The 15254-nt window shown below is 37.8% G+C and overlaps 1 protein-coding gene across 1 annotated transcript in view; it reads right to left on the bottom strand.

The window, feature by feature from the left end:
• LOC109223953 overlaps positions 1808 to 15254 on the bottom strand; it is a 25394-nt gene continuing 11947 nt past the window's right edge. Inside the window, exons 22-42 of the mRNA XM_019388460.1 lie at positions 14790 to 14836; positions 14360 to 14571; positions 13019 to 13106; positions 11596 to 11715; positions 11393 to 11511; positions 11241 to 11313; positions 11025 to 11144; positions 9992 to 10060; positions 9734 to 9904; positions 9597 to 9644; positions 9375 to 9516; positions 9153 to 9250; positions 8414 to 8558; positions 8249 to 8334; positions 8064 to 8174; positions 7561 to 7635; positions 6817 to 6882; positions 6501 to 6689; positions 6295 to 6405; positions 5662 to 5742; positions 1808 to 2356 (exon numbers count right to left, since the gene is read on the bottom strand). Of these exons, the coding sequence (XP_019244005.1) occupies positions 2174 to 2356; positions 5662 to 5742; positions 6295 to 6405; positions 6501 to 6689; positions 6817 to 6882; positions 7561 to 7635; positions 8064 to 8174; positions 8249 to 8334; positions 8414 to 8558; positions 9153 to 9250; positions 9375 to 9516; positions 9597 to 9644; positions 9734 to 9904; positions 9992 to 10060; positions 11025 to 11144; positions 11241 to 11313; positions 11393 to 11511; positions 11596 to 11715; positions 13019 to 13106; positions 14360 to 14571; positions 14790 to 14836 (2354 nt within the window). The 3' untranslated portion in view covers positions 1808 to 2173. The remainder of the gene's footprint in view (positions 2357 to 5661; positions 5743 to 6294; positions 6406 to 6500; positions 6690 to 6816; positions 6883 to 7560; positions 7636 to 8063; positions 8175 to 8248; positions 8335 to 8413; positions 8559 to 9152; positions 9251 to 9374; positions 9517 to 9596; positions 9645 to 9733; positions 9905 to 9991; positions 10061 to 11024; positions 11145 to 11240; positions 11314 to 11392; positions 11512 to 11595; positions 11716 to 13018; positions 13107 to 14359; positions 14572 to 14789; positions 14837 to 15254) is intronic.

Raw genomic sequence — 15254 nt, 5'->3', positions numbered from 1 at the left:
AACTTTTTCAGTAACACTAATGGTACTTGCTCCTTTGAGAGGTCGTCGCCCTTTACTGTTGTAACGTAGTGAATGATGTGATCTTCGGGATCTGTTGTGCCATCATATATCTTCAAACGGTGGCATCTTGAAGGTTTTGGGTATGGCATGTGGGGTTGCGTCCTCGTTGTATGGTTGTTCGACGAATCGGCCGACATCCCATTTTGGCAGCAGTTTTGGGGCACCCGGTATCTTATCGACCCTTTCTTGATGTTCCCTCATCTGATCACGGAGTTCTTTGTTCTTGTTTTTCATTTCTTCTATTTTCCTCAGAATGGCTGCAAGTGCACCGTTACCTGCGTCAACAGCGGTGTGAGTGTTACCTGTTGGGGAGCGGGTTGCTCGTTGCCGATCGTTGTGATATCCGTCTGTAAGACGTTTCTAGTCGCCCGTTGAGCGAGTTTGTCGAGTATGTCGCTTAGAGTGCTTGTCAGCCACGTCTCCGGTAGTTTTTTTTATTACTGGTGGTGCTTCCTCAGCTGTGGATGTGGAGGCTCCCCTTTCACGTGAAGCGGTTACACTTCCATGAGGAGGAGGTGAATCACTCCGCCTGGGTGTGGCACTCGGCGTCACATTCTCCTTGTCTCCTCTGCCATCCTCGTTGATGGTGTTTAAGATGTTGGTGGTGACACCCACTAGTGCTTTCTGTCTTTCATCTCCTTTCCCTGCCATTGTTAGTTTGTGTAGACGAGAAAAAGATGGCTATTCTTCTTTATAATCTAGAAGAAACTAAAAATTTTAACTAAAAAACTCCCCACAGACGGCGCCAAATTGTTTGACCAAAAAGTGTTAAGCCTTTTGTTAAACTAATTAATGAAGAAATGAAGGGTGAATCTTAGTTAAATATAATAAATTCTAGATCAAATATTGTAGAATATTGGTAAGATGAACGGTGTTTGAGAGCAGTAAATAGCAGATTTATACTCAATGACTATCAATAAATATTATAATATGAACATGCAATAAATATAGATAATGACAATAAATGTAATAAGAAAGAATCCACCACCCAATTATTATATGATTTGGGTGGTTCTTTCTCCTGACAGCAACGTGGAAAGATGAGAAGTGAAGATGGATAAGGAATCTTTGGATCTTGTGAACAAAGGTTAAACAACGTGTGCTTGGATAAGATAATCCGTGAACAAGACCACTTTTGTATATTCTTTCTAGCCAACCTTACTGTGCTCTTATCAAAAAGTGAAGATTCCCTTTTTGTTCTCTATCTCTTCCTATTTATAAGGGATATTGCCAAGAAACCCTAAAAATTACAAAATAAGAAATATTCAAAGGAATATTCCTTGTGTCCATTTCTAAACCCATGCTACCGTTATTTCTTTACTCCAGTTGCTCGTCCTTGACAATAGTCCTTCTGAGGACGGCTTCCCGCTATTACGCCGTGGTCGACTCCGTCCTCGATCCTGTTTATCTACCGTTACCAAGTCACCAAAATTAGACTAATACACTATACAGTATAATTTTCTGACGAATTGATATCGGTTGACACCCCTTGGGTCCATGTGGCTCCGCCACTGTGAGTTAGAAGTTAAAATTTTATCACTTGCAAGAGATCATGTATATTTCAACGTAAAGTTGGTAGAAAAAACAAAAATAGGATGTAAATTGCAAAATAGGACAAACGTTTGGGCAAGAAAATACAAAAATGCCACCAAAACATAAATAAATTAAAGCTGGAATATTAATAAAGCTTCCTAGGGACTTTTGTGTCCAGTAGGAAAATAGACTAAATCAGAAACGATGGGGAACATGAGACAATTTTCTTCTTTCTTATTACAAGATTATTAGCGTCATTTACATTAAATCATAAGCACCAAAGATGCAAGGAAACTTAAAACATAATGGATAACAAGAGAAGGGAAACGAAAGAATGATTATCGACCTTTTCACAAACTGCCACTAGTTCGAGTAGGCAGGTGGGGTGTTACAACTTGCACCTTTATTATATGTACAGGCTAAGGCAGTCACATTAACAGGATATTCAATTCAATTTGTAAGAACGATGACATATAAAAATATTACTTGTCCTCAACTTAAGTACCGAGCATTTTTGGCCATTAGCCCGCTTGATAACAGTTCTACACCTTATTCTTAGTTTGGGGAGGGGCAAAGAATGTTAACAAGATTTCCCAGCTGAGCCAAACAGACGCATCTTTTCAGCAATCACTGCTTTCATGGCTTCTTTTGCAGAAGCCATGACATGGACGAGATCCTTCTTCGGGCTACTCAATGCATCCATATACGCCTTGCGCACTTCAGTGTTTACGTTGAACTTTCTGACACCTAGCTTTATACATTCCTGTTCATTACACAGAGAGCAAAATGAAAATTAATATAGATTACAGTAAAAAGAACATTTTCACTTGTAACTTATCTACCAATATGAAATCTTCAAAAGTAGTGATAACTGAATTAAGTGTTGAAATGAAAGAGCGCATGAGGTTTAGTTGTATTCCTGCATTGCTTGAGGAGTCTCAAATAATGTAAAGGGCCATCCCAGACCCCAGACTACCACCTTATACTTAACTTGTTAAGACACTAATTAGGGGCGGATACACATATAAGCTATTGATTTAGTCGAACCCAATAGCGTTGGCTCAGACCCTGTATATGTGTTGAGAAATCTACTAAACTTGTACAATAATTAAATTTCGAATCCAATAACTTAAATGTTTACTGGCATCCTGAACTCATAAAGTTCAAATCGTGGATCCGCCTGGGACATTAATGATTAGACATTCAACACCAAGAGATGATCACCCCTTTCAAATCAAGTTGCCTCACCATGTAAGGAATTCTAGTTCCATCCTTATGCTAAGTTTTCAAAGTATGTGTTCTGGTTGGACTCGGTGGCATTTATGGGTCATGTTGTGTCCAGCGAGGATATCAAGGTTGATCCTAACAAGATTAAGGCAGTTCAAAATTCGCCTAGACCTAGTTCAGCTATAGAGATTCGGAGTTTCTTAGATTTGGCGGGCTACTATTGTCGCTTTGTTGAGGGGCTTTCATCTATTGCAGACCCATTGACCAAGTTGACTCAGAAAGGGTTCTCCTTTCAGATGGTCTGATGAATGTGAAGAGAGCTATCGGAAGCTAAAGTTTGTAACTACGGCTCCAATGTTGGTGTTGCCCACAAGTTCGAAGCCTTATACTGTGTATTGTGATACTTCGCGCATTGGGCTTGGTGCATTTTTTATGTAGGGTGGTAGGGTGATTGCCTACGCATCTCGCTAGTTGAAGATCCATGAGAAGAATTATCATGTTCATCCTTTGGAGTTGACAGCTATTGTGTACGTGCTCAACATTTTGAGGCACTACTTGTATAACGTGTCATGTGCGGTCTACACTGATTATTAGAGTGCCAACATTTGTTCAAGCAAAAGGATTTGAATTTGAGGCAGCGGAGATGGTTGGATTTGTTGAAAGACTACAATATCACTATATTGTATCACCCGGTGAAGGCTAAAGTGGTGGTTGACGACTTGAGCAGGACGACAGAGTAGTTTGACATTTATTTGAATTCGGGAGAGAATGGGAGATCGGGATTTGGTCTTAATTTCAAATTTCAAACATGCAGGTGCAGCTGGGTAAATGGGAAGGGTTTCGTGTTTTAGCTCATTTTCTTCCATTTTTGAGATCTAGACTTCGTGTAGAGCCAACTTTAAAGAGATTTTTATCCCAACTTCATAGGTTGATAACTTTAACTTGTTTTTGATTAATTTCTATTACTTTCCATGGATTTTCATCCCTAAATCTAAGTTTTCATAGAGTAGAAATAGGATTTTGGGTAGAACTTAAGATTTTTGCATTTTAGAGATATAGACCCCGAATTGATGTCGGATCTCGAAACAAATCACATATTTGAACTCGGGATTCGGGAGAGAATGTGTAATCAAGATTTGGTTTTAATTTCAGATTTCAACCATGCAGGCCCGGTTTGACATTTTGTTGACTATTCCAAATATGTTAAAGATCGAACTTTTTTGATGCTAGCATAGTTTCTAAAGCTTGTTTTAATTTATTTGAACATTATTTAACTAGATTCAAGTTGTTCAGAGGCTTGTGCTAAAAGAAAAGCTATGTTGGATGGTTGTTGGAAGAGGTAAGTATCGTGGTTAACCTTGATTGAGGGAATTAGGATGTTATTGGGTCTATTTGCTACATGAATTATGTGTTGGGACGACGTATGCAAGGTAACGAGTATATGTACGTTGTCATGGGTCAAAGCGTGAAGGTAGAACTAGTTTATTTTATGTTTTACTTATTACATCCGTGCCTTCATCTAATTGCATATTTTACTTGTTTCATGCCTTACTTGTCAGATGTTTTACTTGCTACATGATTTTACTTGTTCATGCTTGTACTTAATAAATGCCTTTACTAGGACATGACTATAGTCGTTTCAACCATACTTGTTTCATGTCTTATTTTCCTTATGTTAGGATTGCGCGATAATTTGATCGTTTGCGTGTTAATAATCCTGTTTGGATCCTTATAGCATTACATGAGTAATATTGGCTCTAAAATTTGGAATTTTTCATTACTTCTTGTTCATGTCCATCATTTCCTTAGTAAATTATGCTTATTTATTCGCTTCGATAGTCATGGATGTCGCTATCTTTGGATGTGTTGTTGGATGATTCTGTGCGAACTGATATGTTGGATCGTGTTGCTGCCGCAACAATGTTATGATAAGGATCGGGTTGCTCACCGCAATAATTGTATGGCCATGGGATCGAGTTGTCACCACAATGATGTTTATGTATGAGTTGGATCGGGTTTGTGCGCCACAATGTATGTGTTATGAGATGTGGGTTTCGTTTGTGATATAGACCTTCTTTATGGGTTTCGGCTGTGTTGGTTATGGATAGTGTTTCTTTCCCGTTGATTTGAACCGCTGAAAAGGGGTTTTGGTTGTGCTATTCAAGAATGTGGTTATCATTCTGATATTAGATTCTTTTACTGTTTCCGCAGTTTCCTGCCATTAATTCCTGCTATTATTACTGTTATCTCTATTTTGTTGCTTATTAACTGTATAGGTTTTTATGGTAAGTATCATGTCATAGCCTCGTCACTATTTCGTCGAGGTTAGACTCGATACTTTCTGAGTACATGGGTCGGTTATACTCATACTACACTTCTGCACTTCTTGTGCAGATTATGGTGAGGGTCCTACTATTGTTCAGAGGGGAGCAGAGGAGACTTGACGTAGTGCTACTTTCCCGTCCGCAGACTTCGGAGTCACCTTCGCCCTCGTTATTACTATTTTTCCTTGTATCAGACAATATTACATTTCATTTCAAACTATGTTTGTAGTACTCTTAGTAGCTCATGTACTTGTGACACCAAATCTGGGTTGATTAGTCAGCGTTGGTTTTAGACTTATTATGTATGTTTCTGAGTTTACTTTTATTCTATATTATCATTATGTTGTTAACCGTTAGTCTCTTTCCCTTATTTATCATTATGTGTTGGCTTGCCTGTCACGCGGTGTTAGGCGCTATCACAACCCCCGTTGGTTGGGATTTTGGTTTCGACTTCCCTCTTGCCCTTTATCTATTTCATTAAAAGGAATCAATACAAAATTCTTAGAATGTCGTATACCTCTATTATTTCCTGTGACAGCCCAGAAGCTCCGTGAAGAACAAGATGAACTCCTTTCTTTGAACACAAGCCATAGAGGTCCTGGACCCAAAAACAGGGGAGAAATAAATGAGTTAGGGTAACTTGGCAGATAGATAGCGATTCAAAACAATCTTTCAAGAGATGCTGTTTCACAAAGAGCTGATCTGTTATTTTTGTTAATATTCGTTTCCAACTGATACATGATCAAAAAGTAATCACACTTAGAGAGTGATTTGGAATCAACAGGCAAAACAAAATATGCACCATAACAGAAAAAGAAGGTTAATTTTCTGCAGAGCATGTATCAGGGGCAGAACAATTTTATAAATCAATTTCATTGCACTATAAGTTCGAAACATTGCTGCTAATCTTTTTAACATGACATGAGAAACCATAGGTCACATAAATGTTTCGCACTGTGCATAACTATGCAAGTGATCATTCTCTAATAGAGATAGCAGAAGTCGGATATATGAACCGTTGTTTTTTTTTCAAATAATTTCCTCCCTCGTGTTCTAAAATGATGGCATATTCTAATATTTCCTTGGTCAGCTAACCTGGTTAAGAAGATCGAAAGGAGTTGAAAAGAGGGAGAGAGAATAGGAATTAGACCTCCAGCAAATCAAGCCTAAGATTTGGACCGCTTGCAGGATATTTTCCATGAACATTTCCAATGCACACTGCCAAAGCATCTATGGCAGTCGCATCAATGAATTCATCTGCCTGAAAATTATATGAAATCAAGTTTGAAATTGGAGGAAAAACTTGATTTTACCCAGGGCGCAGAGGGGGGAGAGAAAGAGAGTGAGTGAGAGGACCTGATTAATATCAGTCAGCTTTGCTTCATAATCTTCTACAGTCAAATCATCTTCAGTACCTGACAATCTTCCCAATTCAGCTTCTACCAACATCTTTTTCGAGTGTGCCAATGAAGAAATGTACTTCGTATAGGAAACATTATCCTTGAAAGGAAGGTGTGACCCATCTACCATGAGTGAGTCAAATCCCTGCAGTGGTTGAATTTACGAGTTACCACACAGAAATAAGATACTTTGAGCTCATTTGTTGGGCAAAAAGTTTATTAAAGCAGAGAGCATAATAAATATGCCTCACTAGTTAGCAAATAAAACTAACCATCTCAAGAACTTCCAACAGCTCTTGCTTGGAATTTCCATGGTCAAAGTGAACTGTTATAGGTACCTGTCATTATCCATACACGGTTAATGCTTTCTAGGAGATAAGCAAGATAAAGAAAACTCAGAGGCACAATGATCACTACTCAGATCTTCCAAGTTAAATCTTCGTCCATCCAAAGAGACCTGTTTTGACATACTTATGATACTTTAGACATGACCTAATAGAAAAATAATTACTAAAAGCCTATATCTGAGCTCAAGATTTCAAACACTGAAATTGTTAATCCAATAGAATGCACATTAAGAGAGGAAACCCCTTTTTGATCACAGATTGACACCGACCCAATCTATATTATAAAGGTTACTTGATATTTTACCGCTTCAAAAGTCTTTGCAAGTTATGGAAAAAAACTACTGGACCTACTCAATTAACTCTTAAGTAAATATATTTTTCCTTTTTATGTTGTTCTATCCAATCGAAAGATTTCAGATCCCATATAATTAGCAAAGGAACGTGTTAGCTTTATTGTCCTTTAATTGATTGCTGCTGATACTGATTCTTCACCATGAAAATTATGCAAGCAGAAAACAGTCTCACTTCGTCATTGTAGTGCAAATCCATGTTTCTTGTCTAGTAGGAACAGCTGTATGCACGGCTAAATCTAGTTTAATTTTTATCCACTTTTTTGTTCTTTATTCTAAAGTTGTTAAAGTTTAGCTAAGTATCTTGAGTATCACTTACAGATGCTTGTTCTGCAGCTGATATGCAACATGCAACGAGTGGCACTCCTCCTTCCTTTAACGCACTAGGATGGACCTGGAGTATAAAAAGAGGCAAAGAATCTTTATTATAGCGCATGAAAAAGTCATTAAGTTCAATTAGGCATGCCTTCACTTGTTTTTTCATCAACATATTAAGCACTCACGATTACATAAACGAAGAGGGAAAAAGAAATGGGAAAGTGAAGAAATTCAAAGAAAGTACTTATAGAGACTGAGTGAGTAAATTAAGTCAGGTTTTATATATAAGAAAGTTAGATACTATGACGTTAGGCTTTCTAAAATAAAATACTAAAAGTGAAATAATAAAACAGACTAGTAATAAGAAAATAAGAATAAGAGGAAACACAATGTGTTTTATGTTCCCTGGTATTTAACAGTAATACAAATTTATGAAAAATGTTATCAATCTTTAGTACATGAAAAAGTGTATTCAGAAGTAGTAAATACTAGTAATGACTGAACCTGTAAGATAGCTGGACTATTTTCCTCCTCTGCTGCAGCAACTACCGCCTCAACTCCTTCCAAATTGTAGACGTTAAAAGCACCAACAGCATATCTTCCCCTCTCAGCCTCCTATTGCCGGAACAGAGAGTTTAATGCCAGATGTAAAAGGAAACGGGAAAATCATGAAGGCAAACTCATCTCACCAGCAGTAGTTCCTTAGTTGATAATCTGCCTGGATGAGCCCAGTTCTTCACTACATCTGCCAGAGCTTTACTGTCGCCAACATTACCTGATGATCACATCAATAGCTAAATATTAGGGATACAAAGTAGAGGTATTCAACAGCAAAAAGAAACCGCCATAATTACCTGGGAAGACAATATATGGAACTTCTGGATGTCTGCTCTCAGGACCAAGCTGCCATAATGGAATACCCGCAAGAGCTTGTCCCACTACTTTGGCACGTCTTGCCTCTAAAGCTTTTGTGGCAAGATCTGATGAGGTAATTCCTCCCTATGAAAGAAGAACTCACTCAATTGGTAAAAAACTACAACATTTCTGTTTATATAAATGTTTTCCAAACATGTTCAGAGAGTATGTGAAGATAACGAAGCAACATAGAGCTGTTCTGAAGCCTAAACACATGCTGTAGAGTAAAAGGGTTCAACAAAAGCAGTATGGATTCCCCTTAAACAAGTGCATCTAGGACAAAGAGGAGAAAAAAATCCTGATCACATACGGGCATAGTTCCTTTAAAAAAAATTCAAGTCTTAAAAAGAGTTTCATACTGGAGATGGAGGAGCATGAACCCCGCCCCTATATTTGAATTAGGCAAGTGTACACATGCTTTTAGACTTAACAATAAGGGCGGTATTATCATTACAATTGTAGAACCCTAAACCCGGATTTTGACATAAATATACCTATAAACAGTCAATTTGACTGACAAATCCCTCAAACTCTCTCCTTAATGTGACACCTCCCAGCAGAAAAGCCAAGTGTGGGAAAGAACAAACTAACAAAAGTAAAGAACGTGAGAAATGGCCCTTCAGTTACCATGCATAATCAAAGAAAGTGATACAAGCATATAATGGACGAGAGAAATACCTTTGCAAGAATATAACGAGGCCTCGTGATTATCCGCCTAACTATCTCCACCAGTGCTGAGCTTACCTTGAAATTGATCTCTAAACTCTCAGAAGGAGCTGGGTATTGTAAAGGAAAAATTTACTTTTTCTAAGTACAACATATTAGAAGCATAAAAAAGCGAAGGCAAACAAAATCAGGGCTAGGAATTAGCATTCATCATCGGATAATAAGAAAACTCACTTTTGCCTGTGATTAGCTCTCTACTGGTCATTATAAGAGTGTCCTTATTATTTCTAAGGTATACGTCTGCCAGTTCAGCTGCTCGATTGATTTCTTCCTCCCTTGTTTCTGATGACTCCATCGCAACTTTATTCACAGAAATCTACTTTTCAAGAAAGGAAGAATTAAAACGCTGCCACATATTTTCAGCAAAAGCATATTGAATACAGTATTCAGAATTACCTCTATAGTCTTCAAAACATGACCATATTGCAGTTTTAGCTCTTCAACCTGCAGTGAATTTTAGAAAAGTAGTGTGAAGGAAAGGCCAAGAAATATAGACAATTAACAATAAAAATATCTCTTGTTAAAAGTTTGACCTGCTTTGTTGTTTTTGGAACGTACGAACCCACGACAATAAGTCCACCATTTCTTTCTCTGTTTATTCCAATATCATTTGGCAAAATTGGAGATTTTTGGACGATTCCAACTCGAGCAGAAACGAAACTGGCAGCAGTACGGCATAAGAAGTGCTTTCCTTTTAGTTCTGCCTGCATTTTAGGGCAAAGAAAAAAAACAATTTTCATCTACTGGACTTGACAAAGATCATATCAACTGTAACAAGAATGCTACAAAACCTGTATCATTCCAGCGGCAAATACAGCCATGTCTCTTTCACTAGCTGCATTGACTATACATGTTGAACCCTGTTTATAGAGAAAATGCAATCAGGAGCACCATAGAACTAAGGTCAAGATTTCGTCGAGGAAGCAAAAAATCAAGCAGACATGAAGTTTCCCAATGCACAACGCAGTTTGTTGCACATAGTATGAGCCAAAATATACTCCTTCAGATTAATCTACGTAAACTCTAGAGTGACCTCGACTTGTTTGGATTTCTACTGCTGGAGATTTAGGGTTGTCAAGCAAGTTGAAGTATAGATCTTAAACTGTGGAACTTTAATTTCTCTTTTTCCTCTCCTGTGACCTCAATTCTATAATTCTTCTTTCCACTCACCTTTTTGTTATTGATACTTCTTTTCATATTATATACTATCACGAAAATCTGTTTCACATCCTCTATACGTTTCCAATTATCAAATGGATTTCGTGCTGCACCAAAAGAATGAAGAATGAGGTTTCACTCAACATTGGCAACTATCGACAAACTTCTACTATTAGACTCTGTGCACATCAGAGTAATGTTATGGAAGAGAACAAAAATGAAGCATAACGCTCACAGTTTGCGTATTTCTACAAAATCGAGCAAGGCCTTGGCTGTATTATGAGGGATTTGAGAAGGTATGTCCCTTACTCTGTAAGATAATCTTTCTACTTTTAAGACAAATCCAAGCAGTCCTCATGTGTATGAACCAAAACATGTATACAAATTACCAGATGCAGAATATTGTCACTCCAAACACAACACGCGAAAACTGAAATTTTAACATGACGTCGATTCTCTAAGCAACCTCCAAAATCATGTCAAGAGCTGTAATATTAAAGAATAGTATTTCCAAAGGAGGAAATAGCTGCTAACTATAAGCTAGGTGTGTTGGCGGCATACACAGTCAGATGGAGGCGGATGGATGCAAATGAATTAGCGGAGGTAATAAAATGATAAAAAACAATTAGGTAGCCACAGAGTTTAGTGGCGATGAGGCTTATGTACCTTCTGCAAATTACAGAGGTGTTCACAAACAGCATCTGGTCCACCTTTTCTTAAAAGCTGGATGGAGATAGATGAAACGCTGCTAGCAGGTATGCGGCCCTTTGTTTTTTCTTCTACCCACTAAAATATCAAATTAAAAAAATAGAATAACACCTAAATCAATTTAGTGGTCAAAAAGAAGATGATGTGTTTTACTTAGAAAAGACAAGGCTTGACCTCACGGAGGTTGGAAGATTTGTATCCAAAAGCGGCATCTTTAGCAAATTCAGTTTCACCTGCTGGTACAAGCCTATAGATAAGAAGGAAACATAATTAGTGATGACCGGCAAGTCCAAACGGCTAATACATGACACATTAGAAGAGAATACCTATCAGAATCTGCAACATAATGTATATCTCCAATGGTATAACGGCCTCCTTGGAGGAAAAAGGGCAAGATAATCCATGCGTCCATCTCACCCAGCACAGAAACAGCTGCATCTGCTTCCTAGGTGACATGAAAAGATATGTTGTAAAGTGTATCAGGAAAGGACACATAAGAAAATTTATGTAGGCTGTTCTATATACTTACCTCAGGGAAATGACCTCGTAAAGTTGAATCACCCCTCAGAACAACCGTATAGTCTGCTTTCTCCACCGACTTGGCAGCAGTATCAATGTTTCTGCAGATATCTGCTATCAATGCACTAGCCTGCACTAAGAAGTTTCAGTGCGTGATATCATAATCAATAAAACAAGTTAACTTGTCAACAGATGTTAGAATTTATAGAAAAAATCTTGGCAAATGGCTTCCTGGCCACTTAAACTTGCATCAGTTTGTAAAGCCGATATATGAACTCTTGGGTTTCCCATTTGAACACTTTTACTTGAGAAAATGGCTACTAATAAACACTTGCGATGATGCGTGTTGATCAGTTGGTGCTGACATGGATTTTATTTAATATATTGTATAGCCACATCATCCGTTCATTCACATTTTGTTGACACCTGGACGTTCAAGGTCCCACTTCTTTTTTTTTTTTAACAAATTAATTTTTTCTACACGTATCCCTTCCACTCCCTCAGAACCCGCCGGAAAAAACCTAACCGAACTAGGAATCAATTTGAAAAACTTTAGATTTTATCATCTGAAACGGATCTGGCGATTCTCTGTTTTCTATCCCATCCAATACCTTACACTTACATTGTTTATCATCTTCTCAGCAAGAAAATAGGCACCATTCGCAAAACCTTTTACCACAAATCAGAAAATAATTTCAGCACGACGTACATATATATAGGTGTAATCAACGGAGCACGACGTACAACAATTCAAAGCCAAGTCAACGACCGTGTGAAGCTCAACGTCGGAGGCAAGCTCTTTGAAACAACAGTATCAACACTTCGCTCTGGTGGACCCGATTCTCTCTTATCCGCCTTATCAAACCGGAATTCCGACGAACCAGAACAAATCAGAAAATAATTTCAGGGTACATATATATTGGAGTGTGATTGATAGTGAAAAATTGAAGAATAAACAAATATGACGGTTTAATATGGAGCTTTGGAGTGTGATTTATCAAAATTTTTGTTATGGGCTTAATTGAGAATAAAGGAGGAAGAAGAGAAATGGAGGGATAAGGGATTACAGGGGTGGCGACAATGAATGAAGAAAAGGAAGGGGCAGGGGTAAGGGTACGAGGAGGAATAGATAGGTGGATCTTTTTTTATTATTTATTTTTTATTAAATTTTATGTATTCACGCGCTTTATACCCGTGAGTAACACGCAATTGACCACATCAGCTTTAATATTGCCACATAAGCATAGTCAACGGTCAAAAGTGTTTATTACTATCCATTTTCTCAAGTAAAAGTGTTCAAATGGGAAACCCAAAAGTTCATATATCGGCTTTACAAACTGATGCAAGTTTAAGTGGCCAGGAAGCCATTTCGCCAAAAATCTTTGAGGGAGTTCGATGTACAGTCAAATTCTACTTCAACATAACTCTTTTACCTTCTCAGAAGTCAATGCTCGGGAATTGGTTAAAATGAAAAAGCATTTTGGCCTCTTTTTGAACTCTCCCACAAGTGACTCCACACTCCTGAAAAAATAAACAAGTTCACCACTCATAATAGTAATAAAGTTATTTAGAAGTTTTCATCTCTATAAGGTTTGAATACCAAAGTTTCATCACAGTGATAGTTCTTCCCAAGATCACTGATGAAGCAAGATAGAGAAGATAGAATGATGACTGAGGAAGCAAGATCTAGAAGAGAGAATGATGAGAAGCTAACAAAGTAGGGTAATTTCATTCTTGTCATCCTCCTATATTTGTGATTCAGTTTATTAAACGAGATAAATTTCATTTGTTTTTTGGGTTTTACACTTTTATGGACAATAGAATGAAGGATAAATGAACTGGGTAACCTGCACTTCTTGCAATTGCTATTAAAGTTAAAGATTCAATTACCTAGTTCCACAAACAGCTGGATTCTACTTTTCATTGGTTTGGTCAGTCATACCTGTAATAAACAAGTAAGGAAAGAAGAAGACAGGACGCTTTGAAACTCAATCTTCATATCTAGGACTAGCTGCACATTATCAGACATGAGCCGGATGTTAATCTCCTTTCTAAGTGAATAAATTTCTTCATTTCATTTAACTTATCTTTTCTCTCTTTCTCATTCGTCAGAAAGACCATCAGCCCTTTCCAAGCAGAACTCAGTTTCCAACCCCTTGGATCTTACTTTTTAGATTTTTACCATATTCATCCTATAATTTGAGCCAGAGACCCTTCTACTGTCCCCAGCTATGTTGCTCGGACTCTGAAAATATTGCCGGGTGCGTGTCGGATCCTCCAAAAGTAGTGTAATTTTGAAGGATCCGATACGGGTGCGGCAACACTTTGGAGAGTCCGTGCAACATAGGTCCCCAGTAACATAACATCCTTCAAGTTCCTAATAACTGAATGAGGGCAAGCTTGCACTTCGCCTCGCAATTCCAATTGAATCTATGATATGTTCACAGGATTTTCGTGTTGCTAAACTGCTTCAGTTATAATGATGCAGAAGATATCAAGACCGTAATCACTCTTTTCCCATCTGCAATAGATCTTAACCCACTTCACTGACTCGGTCATTAGCACATTGACGCAATTTATGTTCTAATTGTTCCAATCAAGCAGCATACAGTAGATCAGTTACGTGCAACTAGAAAAGGCACCAACCCCTGCCCTGGCCATCTTTTCAACATATAAGCAACAGCTCCGTGGATCTATTCCCCTGTTTTATGAATCTAGAGATAATTTGTTGTAAATGTAACTAAAAGCTTCTCAATTTTATAGAGGCATGTTACCATTCTGTCAGGACCTCAATATCATGAACGGTTTGAGTCCCAGTTGGATCATCATCCAGAACAATTAAAGTCTTCAAACTATTCTCTGTAAGTGTACGAATTTCACTGATGGGATCAGTTGGCCACTCTGGAGGAAGGGACTGCAGTACAGATTCTTTATTGAGAACAGGAAGTCTGCCTTCAACTTTGACTCCACTCAGTGTCTCATAGACCTGCAGAAATTTGAGAAAGAGTAGATGGTAACATTTAGCTGAACCATATTCCTGTCAAACAGTTTACGCCTTATCAAATAACTTTTCATGCTGCAGTATATTTAACAGAGGAAAGTTAAATTGTCTACCCAAGAAACTGAATGATTGATGAGCATGTTTTTCACAAATTCAAACCTAATTAAAATGAAATCTCTTATTATAAAGACAGCTGTTTGTACCTTCACTACAGCAGCATCATCCAATCTGCCCCATCCAGCAGCAGAACCTAATCCATGAGACATTGTAAAAAGTATTAAGACAGATTACAAAACATGAAAGAAGAGTGTTTCTGCTGTACAGCAGTGCAACTACATGCTCTAGCACTAATTAAGTCAAACATAGGTAAATTAGAAAAGGGAGTAATTTGTGTTGGTAAAATGGGTTTATGATGAGTCAAAGGTCCAAATTTTTATCTGGTTAAACCCATGGCTGAGATGGCACAGAACAGACAAATCTAAGCCAGAACTCTATTTGATTAATATAGACTGGCATACCGAGGACCACCTATTCAGCTGTTTGACCACATTTTCTAGTTCATGTTCATATACTACAAGCATTGGGCCCCTCAATCTCATGACATTGAAAAGACAAAGGAAAATATGACTGGGAGAATGTTTATTTTCATCCAATTTTTCACCCCCACC

This window comes from Nicotiana attenuata, chromosome 3 (assembly GCF_001879085.1).
Source record: "Nicotiana attenuata strain UT chromosome 3, NIATTr2, whole genome shotgun sequence".
NCBI classification, from domain to species: Eukaryota; Viridiplantae; Streptophyta; class Magnoliopsida; order Solanales; family Solanaceae; genus Nicotiana; species Nicotiana attenuata.
Note: the sequence above shows the minus strand (reverse complement) of the source record. Positions and strands in the feature narration are given on the sequence as shown.